The sequence below is a fragment of the Xiphophorus maculatus genome, chromosome 13 (assembly GCF_002775205.1).
Source record: "Xiphophorus maculatus strain JP 163 A chromosome 13, X_maculatus-5.0-male, whole genome shotgun sequence".
Lineage (NCBI taxonomy): Eukaryota > Metazoa > Chordata > Actinopteri > Cyprinodontiformes > Poeciliidae > Xiphophorus > Xiphophorus maculatus.
This window is the reverse complement of record NC_036455.1, coordinates 28,202,628-28,225,005: the sequence shown is the minus strand read 5'-3', so window position 1 is coordinate 28,225,005 and position 22,378 is coordinate 28,202,628. Positions and strand designations below refer to the sequence as shown.

The 22,378-nt window shown below is 40.7% G+C and overlaps 2 protein-coding genes across 4 annotated transcripts in view; one reads left to right on the top strand and one right to left on the bottom strand.

Moving 5' to 3' along the window:
- Positions 1-5,824, top strand: part of LOC102217617 (collagen alpha-1(IX) chain-like) — a 34,216-nt gene extending 28,392 nt beyond the window's left edge. For both annotated transcript variants that reach the window (XM_023344575.1, XM_014471464.2), the window contains 12 exons: positions 1-54; positions 151-204; positions 441-494; positions 1,231-1,302; positions 1,399-1,434; positions 1,518-1,562; positions 1,649-1,681; positions 1,926-2,072; positions 3,225-3,279; positions 3,370-3,564; positions 4,083-4,169; positions 5,141-5,824. In XM_023344575.1, the coding sequence (XP_023200343.1) occupies positions 1-54; positions 151-204; positions 441-494; positions 1,231-1,302; positions 1,399-1,434; positions 1,518-1,562; positions 1,649-1,681; positions 1,926-2,072; positions 3,225-3,279; positions 3,370-3,564; positions 4,083-4,169; positions 5,141-5,346 (1,038 nt within the window). In that variant the 3' untranslated portion in view covers positions 5,347-5,824. The remainder of the gene's footprint in view (positions 55-150; positions 205-440; positions 495-1,230; positions 1,303-1,398; positions 1,435-1,517; positions 1,563-1,648; positions 1,682-1,925; positions 2,073-3,224; positions 3,280-3,369; positions 3,565-4,082; positions 4,170-5,140) is intronic.
- A 1,353-nt stretch (positions 5,825-7,177) lies between these two features.
- The window catches only part of col22a1 (collagen type XXII alpha 1 chain), a 74,504-nt gene continuing 59,303 nt past the window's right edge, over positions 7,178-22,378 (bottom strand). For both annotated transcript variants that reach the window (XM_005806189.2, XM_023345237.1), the window contains 17 exons: positions 21,396-21,449; positions 21,184-21,237; positions 20,970-21,023; positions 20,824-20,877; positions 20,645-20,698; positions 20,523-20,567; positions 18,473-18,526; positions 16,114-16,167; positions 15,924-15,977; positions 13,857-13,928; positions 13,734-13,769; positions 13,598-13,642; positions 11,069-11,248; positions 10,889-10,955; positions 10,593-10,775; positions 9,659-9,736; positions 7,178-9,573 (listed from right to left, as the gene is read on the bottom strand). In XM_005806189.2, the coding sequence (XP_005806246.1) occupies positions 9,383-9,573; positions 9,659-9,736; positions 10,593-10,775; positions 10,889-10,955; positions 11,069-11,248; positions 13,598-13,642; positions 13,734-13,769; positions 13,857-13,928; positions 15,924-15,977; positions 16,114-16,167; positions 18,473-18,526; positions 20,523-20,567; positions 20,645-20,698; positions 20,824-20,877; positions 20,970-21,023; positions 21,184-21,237; positions 21,396-21,449 (1,329 nt within the window). In that variant the 3' untranslated portion in view covers positions 7,178-9,382. The remainder of the gene's footprint in view (positions 9,574-9,658; positions 9,737-10,592; positions 10,776-10,888; positions 10,956-11,068; positions 11,249-13,597; positions 13,643-13,733; positions 13,770-13,856; positions 13,929-15,923; positions 15,978-16,113; positions 16,168-18,472; positions 18,527-20,522; positions 20,568-20,644; positions 20,699-20,823; positions 20,878-20,969; positions 21,024-21,183; positions 21,238-21,395; positions 21,450-22,378) is intronic.

The following is a 22,378-nucleotide window of genomic DNA, read 5'->3' as shown; positions in this document are numbered from 1 at the left end:
GGCGAGACCGGTTCTGAGGGACCCATGGGGCCAGTTGGGCTTCCAGGAAAAACTGTGAGAAACAGTGTTAATTATAACAGACTAAATATGGAAACAGATTTATTCATCTATTATTTTATGTCTGCAAACTGATTCTTTGTTTTGTTGCAGGGGGGGCCTGGAAAAGACGGAGCGGATGGGAAACCAGGAGACAAAGGATCCGCTGTGGGTTTTATTTCTCCCCTGTTCATGTTTTTCAGTTTCCCCAATAGGTTGAAATTGCTCATTTTTATGCATACTTCAAGTTTATTAAGTTTTTGAGCCAAAGGCAATTTTCCAGTGTGTTGGACAATAGGGATTTATTCTGTTCCACACAATTCCATTCTGTTCTATTTCCTATCAGTAATGCTAATAGGATTTGTGAAGTGCAGATAACAGTTGAGTTGTGTTTCGACACGCAGGGTGAAACAGGAAAACAAGGGCCAGTGGGGGTTGCAGGTCCACAAGGAATTCAGGTGAGACGGGTGTCATTTCAGACCATCTCTTTAGGTGACGGTGTGTTTTTGCTGCTACATTGTGTAGACATCAACACAATGATAACAGTTTGAACGCTGGTCATTTCCACCCCTTCACCATAGCTTAGTTTTCAGAATTAGCTTTTGGAAGTATGAAATGGAACTGTTTGTAATATTGCACCAAATGCCAATTCGTATCTGCCTGTAACAATACTGCCAGTCTTCAGAATATTATAAAGTAAAATGATCTATCTATCTAGTTAGTTCCCTAGCTAACTAGCTCAATAGCTAACTCACTATCTCGGCTAGCTAGTTAGTTCACTATCTTGGCTAGCTAGCTAGCTCACTATCTACATAGCTATCGCTAGCCGCTAAAAAAGTGGCCCAGCTAGCTCACTACCTAGCTAGCTGCATAGTGGGAGACTATCTAGCTAGCTAGCTCAATATCTAGCTAGGCTAGCTCACTATACACCTAGCTAGCTCATTACTATCTATCAAGCTAGTTCTCTGTAAATACATATCTCGATACAGTATACATTTCAAATAGTGAATTGAGTTGAAGAAACAAACATTGTAATAATTTTCTAATTTGTTTAATAGAACTGTGCTGTGTTCTATTAGGGTTAGGGTACAGCTTTTAACTAGTACAAAAGCACTATTGTCTTCTAAATGGATCCTATCATTCATCCCATACCGTATGTTTCCTGTACATTTATTCTGAATTTTAATTTACCAGGGTGTCAAAGGAGATAAAGGTGCCACTGGAGCCAAAGGGTTCAAAGGTCATACGGGGTACAAAGGTGACCAGGTAGGAGAAAGAACAATCTTTCTTTGAGGTACTCCAAAAATCCTGAACACAGAAGCGCATTCAACTGCACATTATCATTTTGATTTTATTTTCTAGGGACCAACTGGGCCAGTAGGGCCAAAAGGAAGTCAGGTAAGGGCCATTACGATATAGTTTCTGTGAATGCTCTTTCTGGTATTTAGTTTCACGTTCATCATGTGGCCTTTTCAAAACAGGGTGACCCAGGCACAGCAGGAGACCCTGGTGTAAAGGGAGATCAGGTATTATCCAGATACATTTTTAATAGATGTTCTATGTAGATGCTGTTGGGAACTAAAAGAAGACTTTGTGTTTGGGTGTGTTTCAGGGCCCTCCGGGTGTTACTGGCAGCAAAGGAGAGGTGGGTAGAATTAATGTTTAATGAAAATGTTACCTGGTGAGCTTTTGATATGGATTGAATTTACCCAATAATTGCAATGTTTAACAGTCAAACATTTACAACATTCCAAAGTCATTTTACTGATGTTATACCGTCTATGGAAAGCAGACTGGTTTATAGTGAAGGAACAATCTTACCTTAAAGGCAATAACATTTCCTGCTTTCAGAAGTACAGCTGACTTACGGCTTTATGTTTCCACACCAGCGTGGGGAAAAAGGTCAAAGAGGCGCCACAGGAGCCGAGGGGAGACCCGGTCAGCCGGGACATGAGGGTGTTACGGGTCCTATGGGAGCACGAGGACTGGAGGGAGATCCGGGCATTCCAGGACCGCCAGGTCCCAGAGGGTTACCTGTAAGTCATTTAAACAACTTATAGTTACTGATTTTTTAATCTTCAAGAGCTAAATTCTTTCATACATTTTTAAATAAATAGATAAATAAAGGGACAAGATATTCCAATCAAACAGCGCGTTTGATGGCGTTAGATGTTGCTGTAGGTATTGTAAAGTTTCCTATAATGCATTGCTTGTCATATATTTGTGATTCTCTACACTAAAGGAGAGATTTTTAAATCAAATACAAGCTGATAAAATAACAGCTGGTAAAGAGAAGGTGGTAAACTAACAGGTAATAAAATAAAATGTAGTAAAATAAAAGGTGAGGACAGGAGTTTGAGGCCACTGCCAGGTCAGAACGTATCTAGATCAATAAATTGAGAATGTAGCTTTTTAACTTTCTCAAACAGCAAACACACTACTAGGCCCCAAACCTCCTATCCATGGACTTGGAGAAGGTCCATGGTCCTGCAAGGAGCTTTGATCCAAGACTTGCAGGAGCTTAACAACTGGGCCACTCCAGTGCATGAATGGTCTCCTATGTGCTTTCAGACACCAACATAAACTCATCGTCTGCTATAAAGCAAACCCTGAGAAGTTGAAGTTCTTAACCCGACACTCTTCTCTCCATGAGTACGGCCTGAAATCATGTTAAAGAGCACCCCAAAGAGGAACCAACCAGACCCCGGTAGATTCCAACTCTCAACAGGGACTGGTTGACTTTGTGAGAATGCAAATAAAACTCTAGTTTTGTATATGCAAGGATCGGATAGCCCTTAAAACCAAATCAGGAGTTCCATACATCTTCGGCTGCAACCCTTAAAAATGACTCAAGGTACTTGGACGTACGTCACCAGAACCAAAAACTCCCATGATCCCCTCAGCACTTCAGTGAGGGAAATGATCTGGTCCATAGTTCAATGGCTAGAACAGAACTGACCATGTGCTTCCATGACAGGTTGGAGCTTCCTGTCTAACACCCTGTCCTTAGCAGAGGGTGGTACCAATGTACCAATGTCTGGTATTCTGACCCAAGAGCATCTTCCCAAATTAGAATTTAGACTTACCTCTGAATTGGGGCAAAATACTTGAAACCATCTCTGCAACACAAACATAAGGTTAATTGAAAAACTTTGGTTAAACTCACCACTGGTCGCTTCATATCACAGGGCCCGAAAGTGAGTGATGAAAAGCTTCGAGAAATGTGCTCAGCAGTCGTTGAAGGTGGGATTTGTTCATTTCTTACCTGCATAAAATAAATATCCTGTAATTAACAGATGAAGAAGGTGAACCATTTATTCTTTGTCCGTGTAGAACAATTAGAGGAGTTTATGAAAGAGCTCTTGAGGAGGCCAGCAGCCCTCAGTGCTCCTGGTGCACCCGGACCAGCTGGACCTGCAGGACCGCCGGGACCAGCTGGGGCTGTGGGGGCAGCGGGCGTTCCAGGTCCGACGGGTCCAAAAGGTCACCCAGGCTTCTTTGGCCTTCCAGGTGCACCTGGAACGAAAGGTCAGTGCAGAATTCACAACCCATCCTTCTCATCTTGTGCAATGAACTACTAAGACACGTTCAGGTCTCGCACTGTTTACCAGCACAGTTCCTGCTGTGGTAAATCCACATTCTCCTCAATTCTGTTTCTTTCCATCTTTGCTTCTAATGCTCTGGTTACCTTTGAGAACTACACCAAATGGGAATTTCTTAAAAAGACCCCTTGTACTTTGATAAAGCAAAGTACTTTGATAAAGCATAATAAGCTACATAAAGATGTAGCTTATTATGTAAGTTAATAAGCTGCATAAAGAAATCTTGTTCAGAGGAAATACAACAAAGAGTAATAGTAGAGTTTTTCCATGGCCTCCATGTCTGTCCTCCAGCCCAGGTCAAGTCTCCATAGTACGGACCTTAAACTCAAACAGTGTTTTGTCTCCAATGGGTGCTGGTTGACTTCATCAAAGTCAGCCACCCGTCCACTTGATCAACTTAGGCTTTTTTGTGTCATCTAATCTAAGTGTTGCTCCACTCTGCAGGTGAAGCTGGGCAAAAGGGAGACAAAGGAGACAAGGGAGAGGATGGAGTGGGAACCAAAGGAAGTCCAGGAGTACCAGGTCTACCAGGTGAGACTGGTTTCTTGGCAGAAAACTGTGTCACTCAATGAAACAGTGCTGCTGAGATGGTGCAAGATGTTTAAAAATGTTAAACCTTATTTTTGAAATAAGGTTTAAACAGAGTCCAGCTTTGTGTAATTTACATGTCAAACATACTAAAACATAATCATTGCATATTGATTGTGTTTTTGTTGTTGGTAGATCAGCAGTATGAAGGTGCATAAAGTAACGTGGACCTAAAACAATGCGTGGGTTTCAAAGTTTTTTAAATTGAAACCCTCTGTACTGTGATGCCCTAAATAAAGTCCAGTACAACCAAATGGTTTCGGAAGTCACCCAAATATTAAGCAGAGTCCAACTTTGTGTAATTTAACTCCAGATATGGAACAGACTAAACTAGAGATATTCTCTTCAAAGATGTACAAAGCTGTCACCCCAAAAGTCGAGGTGGTTCTAGACCAGATTTACTGAGGCGGGGGGCCGGAGTGTTTGAGGCCCCTGCCACAGATAGAGGTCAGAGAGAAAACAACAAAAAAACAAAGGTAATATTTTATTAATATAATACAGCTGCAGTTCATTAATATAATAAAGTAGCAAATATATAAAAATATTTTTATAAAAAATATAAATTAAAAAATGATAAACATTCTTTTACAAACGTTTTTATATAGTTAGCACAGGAAGCTCCATTTTTTTCATAGATTGTCTGTCTCATACTATATTGTCACAACGTAATGACAGCTTCAACAAATATGTAAAAACATATTTTTCATTAAGTAAAATCACACACTGCACCTTTAAATGAGCCAAAGAGTCACGTATGGCTCTGTAGATGCAGGCAGCCGAGTGTTGCTTTGTTTTGGTCTAGAATCTACACCGTTTTAACGCTTCTGGTTGTAACGTGACATTTTTGCAAAGTATACATTGCATCGAAAATCATAGATTCCACATTGCTCAATTATTTTTTTTTTTATGTCCAGGTGCACCGGGTCTTCCTGGCGTTGGCAAAGATGGCAAAAACGGCGAGCGCGGTGAAGCAGGAAGTCCAGGCGTCCCGGGACCCGCCGGTCCGAGGGGACCCTCAGGACCGCCCGGTCTGTGCGACCCATCTACTTGTTTAAGCAGACTTCCACCTCTCTACATGGTCAGTGGGAAGAAATCGTCCTCCTCGCACAAAACCCATTGAGACGCCCAAAGCTCAGTGGTCCGGACCTCATCCAGACAGCGGCCATGTGTCGGGACTCCTCACAAACCCAGGCTGTGCGCTTTGTTTCTTGGGAGTCTCGGCCATGACTCAAAGAGACACGGAGAAAAACAGAGGTGGGAGTGGGAGGGGGATAACTGCACAAAAACTGTAAAGACAACCTAGCTTTAATGTTTTCAGAGGGTGATAAATCCTTCTACAGTTGCTGAGCAGCTTCTGGGTCTGACTGCCGGCCTGAAGGCCTGTGGCAAACACCAGCAATAACTATCGACCTCTGACATTCAGCCATTCAGTAAAGACTTGTCGAGACATTTAAAAATCTATTATTTCCACTCCTTCATGTGCGTTGGCCTGTTCAGAAGCTCTGGAAAAGATATTCCTCAACTCTGTGCTCCCATTGATTTGTTTGGCCAGCTGTGTCGTCTTTTTGAAACGTCGGAATAAAAGTGTTACGTTCTGAGTGTTTGCACAGTAACAAATTCAAACAGCCAACCTGTGTGCTTTGCAGGATGGTGCTCTCTTAGACAGAGCCGGTTATGATCCGTTTAGGATGAACGTGCCCCCACAATCTCAACATTAAAATGGTTTTGTGTTAAAAAAACAACAAAAACAAGGTCCCTGGATTGTTATAGATATGCTGTCAGTTCAGGATGGGATTAGATAGTTGCCTGGTTACAAAACAGAGCTGACATCATCTTCTCTTCCCTCTTGTTTGCGCATGAAGAATACATTTACTGATCAAATATGACCTTTAAGGAGTCTGCTGGAGGGAAGCGAGCTTGGCAGCCGTTCCAAGGACATCCCTTCAAATTTTAACAGTTCGCAGCTTGACTCAGCAACAATGAATTCAACATGGAAGCTCAGATTGGGAGGAGTGATAGGGCTCAGCATTAAAAAGAAAAAATAACAAACAGGTGCTTGATTTCCATCTCTGACATGATGAACAATTAATGAACTTTTGAAAAGAGATATAAGAGATATAATAGCGATAGATTACATCTATCGCTATTATATCTCAAAAGTACATGGAGCTTTTGACCATGTACAAGAAAAAAAAGAGAACCACTCAAAAACCACAGCAGAAGCTCATGTTACAAAATGAATTATGTTCCAGTCTTTATTATACACTACAGTACAGTTTACAGCTGTCTTCTGATAATTACATTATGCTACTATTTCAAAATATCTTAGCACCAGTTTAAAAGGAGAATGGGAAAATGTAATGCAGTACAACACAAAAATATATTTGTCCAAATTAGGAATAATTTAACAGTATAACTTAAAGTTTTGCTTTTGGGAAATGCCGATGTTAGCATCTAGAAAGTGGTAATACTTTTTGGTTTTCTACTGTTTACAGCTGCTTCTCTGTAAACAGTAGACAGAGAAGCAGCTGTTGATATCTAATTGAAATAGCAAGTCACTGCAAACTCATCTACTGTATGTCTGACTTCTCCTATATTTAAAACGTCTTTATTACCTTTCATAGAAGAAAGACTTTATCCACATCAGCTAGCTAGCATTTACAGCTGCTATCCATGAGCTACTCTGAAGGCAACATCAATCTCATTTATTAGTTTAAAAAAAAAACATCAAATGAAACTAACCATTAAAATGTAAAGACAAAGATAAATCTTGGTATCATAGTTTGCTTAGGTCACATGTGTCAAACTCCAGTCCTCAAGGGCCGCTGTCCTGCAACTTTTAGATGTGCCTCTGCTGCACCACACCTGAATAGAATAATTAGGTCATTAGCAAGGCTCTGGAGAACTGATCTACACAAGGAGGAGGTAATTAAGCCATTTCCTTCCAGCGTTTCATACCTGTGGCACATCTAAAAACTGCAGGACAGTGGCCCTCGAGGACTGGAGTTTGACACCCCTGGCTTAGGTTAACAAACTGTGATAGTTTGCTAAGGAAGCTAAACCTGCTACCTTAGCCTGGTGCAGTAGTAGGTTTAAAGCAAGCTAATACTGTGAGCTAGCTGAACTCCAAACCTTGTTAAGAAAAGCTTATAAAAATGAAAGAATAAATGTTTGATGAAGCCTTTGAGAGTAAAATTTTTTTGGATCAAACTTTGGTATTTGGCTAGCCACCTAGCTTTCATTGCAGAAGAAACCATATGGAGAAAATACAGAAACATGAGAATCACTTTTTAAAACTGGCAAGATAACGGTAGTTTCGTTAGGATACAAATTAAAAGGAAAACTGTACAAAGTAAGTTGGTGAAGTAAGACTGACATTTCTTGCCTCATTTATTCCTATTTTGGAACAATTCAGTATTTAAAAGATGACTAACATTTAAACTCAGTTTATTCAGTCAAGGTTAACAATTAACTTTGACTGAATAAATGGAGACAAACAGTTTATTCAGTCCTGGCTGTTTTTGTGTTAGGGGTTTGTTATGTGATGACTCGGGTTAGGGTTAGGGTTAGGCTGTAGAAAATGAATAGAAGTCAATGTAAAGGCCCCACAAAACACAGAAACTTGACTGTGTGTGCGTGTGTTTGTATATGTGTGTGTTTCCTTTCTGACATGTCATTTGAGTCTGGGAGAATTTCATAGGCTGGGCGTTCAGTCAGCCCAACTGCATGTACAACATCCAGTCAGGCAAAAATCACACTTTTCTGTGTGACATACAGTTCAGCCACTTCCTCTCTCAAAAAAAAGGGAACATTTTGGGAACATTTTTATGCATTGACATCTGTGGTGTCACATAGCACCTTCTGTTCTGCTCTACCAAACCACTCAAAATGCAAAGGAGGGAGATTCTGAACGGTTAATTGGCAGGTTAATGTTTCCAGGTTGCACTGATGCAGTGATGGAATGTACTGCTAATGGTGTTTCATTTCAAAAATCCTCAGATTCTTGTTCCCATGTGTGGCATATTTTTAGCTTAGAGGGACACTTCAGAAACATGCTATATCACTTCTGCTGCCATCGTCAGGAAAAGTTGCAATGTAACACCAGACTGCATACGTACCCTGTGAAATCCGGGGGCCTCGGAGCTGCGTTTTTACATTCTTAAGTCTCTACTTCTTTACATCTCAGGCTAGATTTACATATATTCAAAAGGTGTGACGCGCAATGAGTCATTTTGCTAAAACTATTCATTACGTTTTAAATGAGATGTTGGCCGGGAGCAGAAAGCTCTTACGGCAAAAGTGTTTCTTCAAACTACTGGAGCAAGGCTTGAGGGAAATTGAGTTTTCACTAAAGACATTAAAAAGTGAAACAGCTCTTCAATTCTGAATTCTGAATAATCAAAGCACCAAGTTGAAACACCTGATAGGTTTCAGCTAAACTCACCCACAGCCCACAGATTGAGAAACGGGGAACGTGAGTCAAGAAACCTTTTAAGAAAAGCAAACACCTCCATAAATCTGCATGCCAGACAGGTCAACAGACACTTCTAGGGCGAGTAAAAGTAAAACACAATCATTCCGATTAAATGGCTGTATGTGCAGCTGTGAAGGTTTCTAGAATACACACGAGGAGACTTAATAACGCTGCTGCTGGCATCGAGACGAGGAGCGTACAAGTCACTCTCCGCCCACGCACGATTGCTTCTGGTGTTTGCTTCATACCGTCTGCACCCACCTTCAGCAGCAGAAAGAGACAGAACTTCCATGTCTGAGTAAGCACCATCTGACTGGTGGAAGACCCATGGCAAGAGATATACATAGCAAGCAGTGAGTGACGCGGCGTAGCGTGGGCTGCGGACAGAAAAACCCTGAAAAAAAGCGTGAAGCGTCAACTTTATCGTCCCCTATATGTTACAGAGAGAGAGAAAAAATTGGTTAGTTGCCCTCTTTGCCCCTGATTTGAAGTGTTCCATGTTGCCCCTCCTCCCTTTCCAATCCCAAAGCCTGAAGGAAATGAAGAATCTGACCGGCAGCACCTGTTGCTTCAGTCCTCTGTAGCGAGGTTGATTTGAATGGAAAAATAAAATGTTCTTGATTTCATATGACTGAACAAAGTTCATAAGTTCAGTCACATTCTGTGAGTCTCCATCTCCTTGTTACCCCTTTATGTTTTTGGTGTGGGGTCTCTGGGCCAGGCTGGCGTAGTAGGCGCATTGGCTGGGGTCGCATTGGCCAGGGGGCCCCGGAGGTCCAGGTTGACCGTGTGGCCCGGGGTTTCCTGGCTCTCCCTGGGCTCCAGCCTGACCAGGGCTTCCGTCTTTGCCGTATCCCGGTAGACCGGCTGGACCTGGAGCAACGAAAGGAGGAATTGTACTCAACACTGGAGCAGAACTCCTGAGAATGAGATGAGCAGTGAGGGATCTGGACCTTACCTATGGGGCCGACAGGGCCCTGCTCCCCTCTCTCACCGACACCAGGTTCTCCTTTCTCTCCTCTTGCTCCTTTATCACCTTAAAAAAGGAATAACTTTTTCAATGACTGTGTTTAAATTACTAATATGCCCAAACTTTTTTTGTAAAAAAAAAACAATTTTCCAATTGTGGTGTTTCCGTTAACTGTCTTAAGAGACGAGGCCGATTGGACCCCACAAGATTTTTACCCAATGCGCGGTCCGGCAAGGTTTCACTGACCCAACCTGCGATTTTACAAGGTTTTTTTGTGTGTGTGGTTTCGGGAACTGACAGCCGGACAGGTGGACAGCCCCGCTGCTTCTTTGATATCTGACCGTGACTTTTGCTGCACTCCTCCTGTGCATCACACTAAGACCGCAGAACGCTTAAATAAGAAATGCATGTTAAGAGGTTTGTTCACGCGATAAGTGAATAAAAACTGTGCCGCGCCATCGTCCTCTAATTTCTACCTGTTGTTTCCTTCTCTGTTGTTTGCAACGGTGTTTCCATTTGTGGTTTTATGAAATAAACTAATTTCAATATGGAAAACAAACAAGCCAAACTTCTCACCTCAGTGCCAAAACTGCTCATAGAAAAACAAGCTTTTTCTTTTTTAAATTGTCATGTTTCAATTAAGCAAATTTGTTTTAGAAATGTCACATTGCGCATTTATATGGTCAATGGAAACCTAGCTAATGTTGCGTAACGATTACAAACTCATCAAGTGATTGCTGCTTTATGGAAACGAACAAAACCACAGGCAACGGCTGTGGCTGGAATGCTTCAAAAGGTTGTTTATAAGGCGCCAGAGACTTCAGGCAGAGATTACCTCAGCGGTCAGCGTTACAAGTATTGCTGTTTCGGACTGCGTGTATGTAGGAAGGCCGTAAATGCAATACTTATGGCACTTGCTTACCCTTAGGACCCATGGGTCCCCTGGGTCCTTCTCCACCATTTTGTCCAGGTATACCTGGTTCTCCAGGTGAACCTTGTCGTCCAGGGCTACCTTCTTTACCTGGAGGGCCTGGAGGTCCAGGACGTCCCGCTGTGCTCTTCACATGTGCGGGCTGGATCTGAGCCATGAGGTAAGCCATTTTGGCTAAAGAGAAAAAGCAGAGTGAGCAATTTCCTAAATTCTACTAAAAGATAAAAAGTAAAAAGGCATTAATTAGCTCCCAATGTCTAACGTCGACAAAATAATTGCTTCCTTACCTTCTAATTGTTTGGCCAGCTCCTCCTGGACAAGTCTCCTCATCTGCTCCAGTGACACTGACTCGCCCTGAGGCAGCAGAGATGCTAATGAGTCACTCAGTTGTTAACGCAATTTGGGATTTTTACTTCCATTTCGCTTCCAGGTGAAATTCAGTATATATTTCTATAGACATGACTCACTCTGGGTCCTGGGAGACCAGGGTTTCCTGAAGGTCCCTGAGGCCCCGGGGCTCCGATTTCACCTGGTGGTCCTGACATTCCCATTATCCCTGTGTGGCCCTTTCTACCTGGGGGACCGGGATTTCCAGGCATGCCAGGGTCTCCAGTCTGTCCTTTTTCTCCTTTTGTACCGGGGTCTCCCTGATTTATAAAATAACAGTTATTAGTAAGTGGTTCAAGTTCAAACACCTCTTAAAATTACATATTACAGAAGTGAAGGTAGAGAAATATGTCAGCGTTTGGTTTCAGAATCTGTGTTTGTAGAAAAGGTCTAGATAATGGATACTTAGGTTTCTTAAATTAGCTCCATGAAGCATTAGCCTTTATATTGGTTATCATCCTATAGCTGAAATTTTGGGGTCGGTCAGGAGGTTTGAAGTTTTGAATATTTTACATAAAGTATATAGAAGTCTTTCAATAGCAAGCCTGCCACTTATTTCTATGTATCGCACTACGCAGCATGAGCAAGACTTTTTCTTGGTTTTATCCTTGAATGAAATCTCTGAATTTTGATAATTTTAGATCCCCCCAAGCCTTATGAGCAAACTCACCAAATTTCAAGTCAGTTGATCAAACCCTGTAGGAGGAGTTCGATCAAATCCAGAGGTGATAAACAGCAAAAAACGGGACCAAAATCCCACATGGCTAACTTCCTGTTTGTTGTGGAGCAACAAGAACAGTGGTGCAAGAGAGATTTGTTTAAATCTGGAGAAGTTCTGTAAGTGTACCAAATCTCATACCTCTACTATGACGTAAGCTAAGTGAGAAAGGTGCTATGAAAAATTACGGGCGGCACTGTTCAGCTATTTCTGTATCAAATTTCGCAAAACCATTTAACTACTGAAATGCCCACATAACTGATTTGTATTCAAAACTTGGTGTTTTTTTTGTATATGTTTAGAGCTTCATATATATTTTTCCTCCATTATTTTCAGGAATAATAATAAACTCTCGAGTTATCAGAGGCTTTCGCACCACTTTTGCTGCTCAGGGCAAATTCATTGTCCAGTTAAGGTCTAGCTAGCTAGCTACAAACCCTTAATACTGCATTGTTTCTATTTAGATAGCAGTTCATGGTTATTAATGCTGATGACCTTAATGATATGTCTCTTTAACTAGCAATATGCTAGTGAAAAAGAACATGTAGCTATAAACATTTTTCAATTTTCATAGCTACATTATGAAAATTTATGATTTATTGAAAAATAAATTGTATTTCCAAAGATTCTCATTACAACGGGTAATGAAAATAACACATAATATTAGGTTCACAAGGACCAAGAATTTAATATGTCTGAGAGAAATAGAAATCATAATTCAAATGGTTTTATAGAATCTGTATTCAAATTAGAATAATTCAGCCCAAGTTTGATGAGTTTATATACTGTGGTCTTCATGCTCATCTTAACCTCAGTTGGTGTATTAAAAGAGAATGTTTTGTGTCCCCTTCTGCTGACTGATACCTTTGAATAATGACATCACTTGATCTTTGGAAACCTCTGTGTCCAAAGCTAAAATCTGTTTTAACCTAGTTTCAGTTTGCATTTTAGAAGGTCTTCAATACAAAATGCATATTTTTACAAAGGTGTGCAGGCTTTTTCTTCCATCCAGTGTGTGATCTATGGCATTTGCTATTGTAATATATACATAAGTTACAAAAACAAGCCACGCCCACATAGCACACAGCATAAAGTTAGGCTATCCTCTAAATTCCATCGCTTATCATAATTTATTATTTGTTCAACACAAAAAAATAATGCTCCCAACTATTGTTTTCCCACTGAGGAGTCTTCGTGTGCTTTTTCTTCCACAGTGTATTCTTCTATATCTGGGCGATGCCTGAGTCAGGATTTTCAAAGCTGACTCAGAGTCAGCATCTCGGACCGATTCATCTCGTCTGTGCGTGGGGCGGTGTGGGAGTTTTGTCGTCCACTCTAAGAACGTCTTATGGTCGTTTTCACACAGAACTGCCTCTGATTTTCAGTCTGTGTCGGGGTAAATGTCCCTAAAAGTTTAGATCCTGTTTTACTCGCCCTTGCTCTCGTTAGCTGCTCCTCCATTACAGATGAGCGCAAAACTTTGTCAATACTTTACTAATGTTGAAAAAAACACAGGTTTGAAAGTTTCCATTAAATAAGAACCACAATTAAAATCCCACGTGTAATAAGTTTGCTCATGAGATAAGTCGTTAAATTAAAAAGACATGCTGCAGCCTTGTCCTCCAACTACTTCCTATTATGTTTTTCTTCATGGTTTGCTCCAGTGGCAACATCCGGTTGTTGATCATGTGACTTGTTGATCACACATCATGGCTGTGAAAACGGCAGTTCTGGGAGATAATCCAATTTTGATACGACTAAAAAGCCCCTCCTCATTCTAGCGGCAATTTTTTAAAGTTTTTTTTAATTGTTGGGTTTGCATTAAGTGAATTTTTAAAAGAAATGTTAGATTGTACAATTATATGGTCAATGGAAACATAGCCATTCTTACCTTATCTCCTCTAAGGCCTCGATCTCCAAGTCGACCTGGCATTCCCTGTAAAACACAGCAGACAAGCAGATATATGAGCGGACTATCCAGAGGACATTTTTCATTCTTTAATATAGTTCTCATTAGGAATCCTCACCTGTTTTCCTTCAGGGCCAATGGGACCCGGTGGACCCTGATAATCAGAGCAAAAAGTGTGATTAATCATAAATTGTTGGTTTCTGCCAACCTAAGATAAAGTCAATACTAATCCGGAACTCACCGCAGGTCCTTTGGGCCCGCTGAAACCTGGTAACCCGGGGTTACCTGGTTCTCCCTTGTCTCCTCTCTGACCCTGTTGAACAGCAGAGACACGGCTGTCCGTCACATGGCTCACATGTACGATATTGTACTTGTGTTCAAAAGGATTCAGTGAGATTACGCCTTAGCTACACTCAGCTACGCCCCGGATAAAAAAAAAAAAATCTCAGGAGAAAATCCTCTGGCCAGAGCTCAGAGATTAAAACTCATATTTACAGACACCATGCAGAGCCGAGGACAAGCTAGTGGTCTTTCTATCCAGGGACAGTCACTCACTTTCTAGTCATTTCCCAGACAGTAATGCTGGAGTGACTTAAAGGAACAGCACTATGTGTTTTCCAGCCACATAGTGCTGTTTTATAACACAATCAAGTAACTATGTTGGCTTCATTTGTTATAACAATGTCAAATATGACTTAAAAGAAATTTGACGTTGCAATTTAGCACCTTGAAATTGGGTCTCTGCCTCTTTAAAAACTCCTGCTCTTTCTGAAACTCCACCTTCAGGAAGTCATTATGATTAATCAGGTTGTTTGTGATTGTTTCAGGCCTTTCAGAAACAGAGACAAATGTGGAATTGTAGACCCCTAGTGGGCAGTTCTGTTTTACAAAGAATAAAAAATATTTGCAACTTTTATTTAAATCAAACTCTAGCAAACTGTGAAGAAAAGGAACAACAGAGTTGAATAATTAACCTTTGAAAACATCTTTTTTAAATATTCGTCCATGTGAGGAGGTCTTAATAATAACTGTGTGAAATGTTTCCTGTTGCGATACACATACTGAGGTCTAAGGATTCCCAGTGAGAATTTTCATGTCTGTATCAAGACTTTATTTATGCTGCGACAGACAAAATTCCACATGCATACATAGATTTCACCTTATCGAATGATTCTGACTCGCCAACGACCATATCAATCATCTGATGCACAAGCCAGGAGGCGGTCCGGTTCCACTCATTACCTGTGCCGGGCCTTGTCCTATATCAGCCACAGCCGCTGTCGTTTCTGACTCACTCTGGGAGAAGAAGACTCCTTCCAACTCCAGACATCCATCACAATCTGACACCATGTCTCTTAAGTGTCCTTTAGAGCTTTTAGATGCGCAACCCACACAACATGGCAACACCTTCAAAACTCTGTCTCATATTTCTTATTTTTTTCTAAGACATGTAGAGTATCTGCTGCAGCACAGGTTGTGTTATTTCTGTTTTTCAGCCACTTTAAAGGGGTAGTAATATGTGCTCTCCAGGCCTGTGGTGTCATCTTATAGCACAGTCAAGTAAGTATGGTACCTTCATTTGTTATAAAAATGCTGTTTATATCAAATATGACTTAAAAGAAATTTGACTGCCTAATTAACATCTTGAAATTTGGCCTCTGTCCCTTTAAGAAACTCCTGCTCTTTCTGAAACTTCAGGAAGTGATCACAACATGGCTCCTCCATTAACTCTTCAACATCGTTTTTACCAGCGTTGCACTGAGAAGTAGCAGAAGAAATTCAACCGAGTGTTTGCTAATTGCTGCTGGCTAGTCTGAAGGAGCTGAGCCAGGCTCTGTGAGGCAGAAACTCAAAAAGCTTGGAAACTGAATGGTTGCCATGGAGATGAGAGGATTTCTCAAACATGCATGAAAGGATCAGAGCAACACTCTGAATCAGAATATAGTTTATTGATCCCAAAGGGGACATTGCTTATTTGTTGACAAGCTACTCCCATCCAAAGTGTTTAATATTGCCAAATATAAATATAACCATTAGTGATATCAAATTTAGAACAATTATAAGTCATTTAAATACGACCTGAATATAAAAGAAATTCAAACAGCAACAACAACAAAAACAAGCATGTTGGTTTTTATCTGGCCTGATCAACATGACGTAAACTTTTGATTTGTTGATAACATTTTGGATGATGGTTCAACTTTGTTCTGGATAACAAAGATTTTCTTGTCTTCTAAATTATTTGCAACGTTTATGAAGCGCACCAGAACACAAATGTCTGCCGCTGAAGCTGTAGGAAGTTACTCACCGGCGTTCCAGGGAGTCCTGATTTTCCAGACGGTCCCGGCTCGCCCGGCTTACCCTGGAGTGTAAAAATGAAAACACAAGTGAAGCCGACGGTGATGAAGAGCTGGAGAAATGACCCGAGTGTCAGTTGTTACGACCCTGATCTATCAGTCTGCTTGACTCTGTTGCCGTTGTCTGCATCAAACACTCACCGGCTCTCCTCTTGGTCCAAGAAGTCCCTCGGGGCCAGGAGGCCCTTTGGGGCCCTGCAAAACAACCATCAATGTTTTCAATATGTCCTGCTTTTTAATATCATCCTTTCATTAATGTGAAAACCTCTATGCTTCAAGTTTTAATGACATACTTGTCCAAAAGAATATTGCGTGTCTCCAGCCTAGGGCTTCTTGTGGAACCATGAACAATTGGTCTGTAGTGGGTTAAAATGATGTGATGCAGAAAATCCTCTGTACAGTTTAGATGGATAATAAAATGGAAAGTGTTTGCAGTTTGGGAAGTGTTCACCAGAGGTATTGTATCTTATGTTTTGAGATTTTTTTGTGTTCTCTTTCTGCTTTAAGTAATTGGGAGTCTGGAAGAGTTGGCAAACATTTCCCTTTGTTGTGTTCAGAATTTTTATGAGTTCTGATGATCCGCCCTCATCTTTGCTGGCCTTGCATTTGTGATACACCATAAAGTGGGAGAATTTAATTATCACTTGGTGATAGTCCAGAAAATCTGTTTAAGAAAATATACGCCACCACACAGAAATTAATAGTATTGCAACTAATTACATATATGGGTTTTAAAAAAAAAAAGAAAAAAAAAACAAAAAAAAGGGGTAACGAAGGTTCGGGCAACGTCTCACCAGGAGACCGGAATTGAGGAGCCCCGCCCCTCGCTCTTCAGACAGAGTTTGGGGAAGAAGACGGCGGTTGTCCTTTCTTTCTCTCACTGACTGTTCGTCATTACAGGTTAGTAGTGTGAAGCTGGTGAGGGCTGCCCCCCCTTTAAAAATGTGGAGTAACAATGTATATGTGGATATGATTTGTAATTTGATTGATAGATGTGCTGAAACATTGAAAATAAATAAAGAAAAAAAGGATTTGTTAGGATCGCAGTTAGCTACATTTTAGCTACAACGGTCGCATAACGGCCGTTCTGAAGATCGCTACATGTATTACATGTATCTTTTTTTTAGCTCCGTTCCACTCCCCGATTAAACATTGGTACCCTGAGATACATTGTGTTGTTTTATCTGTTAAAAAGGAGTTATTATTATTATTATTATGATTATTGTTATTATTATTATTATTATTACTATAGACTTTACTTTTTCTCCCTTGCTATGTAATCAATTAAACTGTAGTTTATTCAGTCGGACAGTAGTTATTGAAAACACATTAGAGCGAGCTTAAGGTTTTGTCCATTATTACATCTCCCTCTTGCAGTATTCAACATAATTAATCCTCTTATTTGAGAAATGGTTTTTTTAATGTATATCGCTGCACTCTGGATTGATTGGTGAGAGTTGATACCTTTTTACACAGGTGAAGGCTGTGTGTGGTTTTTTGTAGCAGAAGAAAGGACACAGGAATGTGATTGTTCTAGGAAATGTTAATAATTTCATAATTTCAATAATTTGTAATAAAGACAGAGTTTGGGGAAGAAGGCGGCGGTTGTCCTTTCTTTCTCTCACTGACTGTTCGTCATTACAGGCTCTCCAAGATCAAGGGAAAGCAGAAAGTCTTCAGAAGAAGAAAAAAAACGGAAAAACAAAACAAAACATCATTTGTTATATTTGTCACTATAAGTAGAGACGAGTAACACATTTGCTGTCCCAATTGGTTTCTTTCATTAGATTAAAGTGGATTGAAAAAGTATTCACATCCCTGAGGCTGTTTCATATTTTGGCAAATGTCAGTTTGTTTTTCTTTTATTTTTTTTGATGGGGGGGTTGGATGTTATTTATTGGACCAACACAAAGTAGTGCATGTATGTAAAATTCACTACGTTTCCAGAACCACCTTCACCTGCTGTTTCATCTATTTTGTCTTTTGATGTTTACCTCTACCGGTTTTCACAACTGGGCATTATTAGCTCATCCACACTCAAGTAGATTGGACGAGTAGTGCCTGCGAACATCAATTTTCAAGAGTGGTCACAGATTCAGGTCTGTACTTTGACTGGGCCACTGCATGATCGACATGAGGGGTCGATGTAAGGACAGCGACACAAGTGATTGCCGATACATCTTCACCCAGGAGGAGTTGCTGCAGGTAAACAACTCGATGCAATGTGCTGGGTTTCCTGAGACAGAAACTTTTTAATTAATTTGACAAACAAACTGAGTGTAATGCACTGATTGATAACTAGGATTAATTGCAATGGATTGAAATTACTTTTTTGTGTGTAAAATGCCTTGAGACGACATTTCCTGTGAATTGGCACTTTATAAATGAACTGAATTGAAAAGGTGTATTGATTTTTTTATCTGCAGCACATTGTATAAAAGTTCTGTGTGTATATATGAATAACTTTAACACCAGCTCTACTGAACAAATTTTTCCAAACCTCCTTTCCCGGTTTGCCGTCACGTCCTGCCGACCCGGGTTTCCCATCCTCTCCCTGTGCGGTACAGAAGGAAAAACACACAGTGAGGAACAAAAACTAGCTATAACAGTTACAGAACAGCGGCTATACAAAATAAATCATCATTTACCTGAAAGCTATAATGAAACCTTAAGCCAAGTCCACACTACTGAACATTACCTATTAAATTTTGCCTTCAGGGTGATATTGTGCAGAGATTTCACCTGACTGACGGTTAACGGCAGCAGCTAAGCAGTGCAGTGTCTATAACAACGCTTTGCACCGTCTCTAATAAGATATTTGCAGTGCGGACTGGCGAGGCCCACTGTGGGGCCCACTGTGGGGCCCACTGTGGGGCCCGCCGCCTGGCCGCCGCCCTGCCGCTCCCCGAGAATCTATCAGTAATGAGCCATGCCATTGTTCATGTCTCTGTGGCTCCAAGCTTCCTGCTGGGGTGTGCTGAACTGTGTTAGTGCCAAACCAGCAGGTGTGCTGCTCCTTCTAAAGGAGGGGTGTGTGCGTGTGTGTGTGTGTGTTGGGGGTGAGGGGTGAGTGTGTGGGGGTGTGTGAAGAAAAAGAGCAATGTAACACAGTGTAGCCTGACATCACAGTGCTGCACAGGCTATTCCTGGCTTTAAAACTTTGAATAGGGGCGTGCCGTGGTGGCGTAGCGGTTAGCGCGACCCATATTTGGAGGGCTTGAGTCCTCAACGCAGCCGTCGCGGGTTCGACTCCCGGACCCGGTGATATTTGTCGCATGTCTTCCCCCCTCTCCTTCCCTGTTCCCTGTCAGCCTACTGTCATTTAAGGGACACTAGAGCCCACAAAAAAGACCCCCTGAGGGGTAAAAAAAAAAAAACTCTGAATAGGCTATAATCTCATGGGGACACAACTTTAACAATAGTGAGAAACAACAGAGACACTGAGGATGTATTTCCATTACAAATGTGCGCAAATCTTCATCCATGTTCTGCTAATGTCGAAAAAAACCCAACAACACAACTTTGCAATTGCAATGCTTCCATTAATTAAGAAAGGAAATTAAAATCACATGTGATTTACGTGATAAGTCATTAAGAATCATGGCAGCGAAGGAGGTAAACGGTTACATATCAATATGGTGTTAGAGCGACAAACCCATTTAGAAGCGGCTACGTATGCTGTGGTTTGGGGAAAATGTAGTCAGTGATTTTACAGAGGAGTTACAGATTCAACACATTGGAATGATACACAACTTTTATTAAATGTATGATGCTGTGAAGGTTCTGGTGGAGCCAGCCGAATATTGTCTGAAAAATCAAACCACTTCCTGTCTTTTTTTCTTTGTGGTTTTCTCCAGTAGTAACATCCGGCTGTTGATCATGTGACTCGTGTGATGTAAAAAAAAGTGTTTCCATCGCAGTTTTGCAAAATATATCTGTTTTGGTACGGCCGAAAAACAACCTTATCCTAGCGCAAAAAGGTTTTTACCAAAAAATTTGCATGTTTTTTTTTTAATTGGTGTGTTTCCATGAAGAGTTTTTACTTTCAGAATTTTTATTTGCGCAGTTCGACAGTTATTGGAAACTGAGCTAGTTAGTTAGTGCTAACTACTGTTACAGTTCTAAAACTCATAAAGCTCATTTAAAAAGCTGGAATATCCAAACTAGCAGCTAACTGTGTTCCAAATATATATTTTTTACTACAAGTAATTTGGATAAACATGAAGCTTTATAAAGATAATATGACTAAGCAAGTTCTGCATTCTTTGTATTTTTCCAGTGGATCTTTAACCACATATTATTTGGAGTATATGGACATATTTAGTCTTCATGGTTAAATAAAATTCACAACAAATCCATATTTAAAGCAAACCTCTACATCAAATTGTTGGTTTTACATTTAATTTCAGTTGCTTGTGGTGTAATTATGTTTGAACAAAAAAGAACGGCTTGAATGCTTCATCAAAAGGCCAAAAGTAATGTTCATAGTGCTGTCCTGTACAGTATGTTCATTTTCATTTTAAGATCTGCACATGAAAAACAACTTTTACCTTTTCTCCTGGAGGTCCAGGCTCTCCTCTGTGGCCCTTGAAGCCCTGGGATGAAGCGGAGCGTTAGTCGTTTGGCACTGTGGAACTTCTTCTATCAAATCCGATTAGTGTTGCTTACTTACAGGGAGTCCCCGGACTCCAGGGTTTCCTGGAGGTCCAGGTTCACCTTGTTTCCCCTGGAAGGAAAGAAACAAATGATAGAAATGGTGTCAGTAGAGTTTTACGTCTGTGTACACAATCTATGCCGTGTTTTATAGACGTATTATACCAGATGTTCGTTGGGTTAGTTTTGCCTACTTACAGGTTCTCCTGATTCACCTGGTCTGCCATCTTTTCCCATTTTTCCGGGCTGACCCTGAATGTTTACAAAAATGGTCATTTAGCATCTTCAACTAGTGCAAAATATTTTGTCAGAACACAACACATGAAAATGTTCTTTTCCCTTACTATCAAGCCAGGAAGACCCGGTGGTCCTTGGATTCCTTTGAGTCCCTCTTTGCCCTGGAGAAAACAAACCCGCCGTGGTCACCAGAGAAAAACAAGACATGATTAATAGCTGCTATTACTGCGCGTGCTGGCTGACCTACATGCTAGAGGCTGCACAAAATGACATATGGGAAATGAACATTCTGAGAGGAGAGTACAGCAAATACAGCCTGACCTTTTCTCCAGGGGGCCCTGGGGGTCCAACTTGGCCAGGTTGGCCGTCGTTACCCTAAAGAATAAAGATGTAGTGTCAGTGAAGATCAACAGAAATAGAAAACCATGCTGTAGCACCAAATAAATGTGGCCTATTTGCAAAAAAATCCCAAATGTTCATGTTCTGTAAATACTGATCACTATTTATAAAAAATAAAAAAAAAAGCTGCTTACAGGAGCACCCATTAATCCTGCAGGACCTGGATGGCCTGGCGGTCCTGGATGGCCCTGTGATGAAAGCAGCGATGGTTAAAACACAGCTACCCAGTTCAGCTGTAGTGCCTTAGAAAAGTATTCACAACTTTCTAACTTTTCCACAATTTGCTACAATTACAAAACATCAAGGTCTTGGAATTTTACGTGAGAGACCAACTCCATGTAGAGTATGACTGCCAAGCAGAAAGGAAATGGCAACATGATGTTGACCTTTTCATACAAATAAAATCCATAAATCCCATCTCACCAATCCAATCTGTCTTCAGAAGTCACCTAATTAGTAACACCTATGTGTTTAAGTTCATAACGGTCAAAGAACACACCATAAAAATCAAGGAACACATGGGGGTTAGGTTATAAAACAATATGCCATTCTCCTGCATCTCTAAGATATGTCTGTCTACTAAAGCCAACAGCCTTAGCTATTAGCTTTGGGATGTAGAGCTTCTCTAAACTTTAGTAGAAGCTTAGAGAAGCAATCAAATGGTTCATGGTGCACTCCACAAATCTGGCATTTGTGAAAGATAAGCAGATTGTTGAAATTAATCCTGTTAATTATTGGTCAATACTGTCTGCTGTAATAGCTGCTCTGGTCAGATGAGATCAATGTAATTAAAAATTAGTACTTCACACAGTCTCCACGGTGGCACCATCATCCCTTAGGGATAGGTTTTATCAGGGAAAGATGGATGCATCTAAAATGTAAGAAATTCTACAAGAAAACCCATTAGAAGACTCGTCTAATTGAACAGTACACCCAACTACAAGCAGAGCTACGGTATATATATTAGGACAAACATGTTCATGTTTTAAAATGGCCCGGTCAAAGTCCAAACTAAAAACATATTGAGAATGAATACATCTACATGTACAAAGCTGATGGAGACTGTCAAAGATTTGATTTTAGATTGTTCTGTACTTATTCACTCACACTTCTGCAC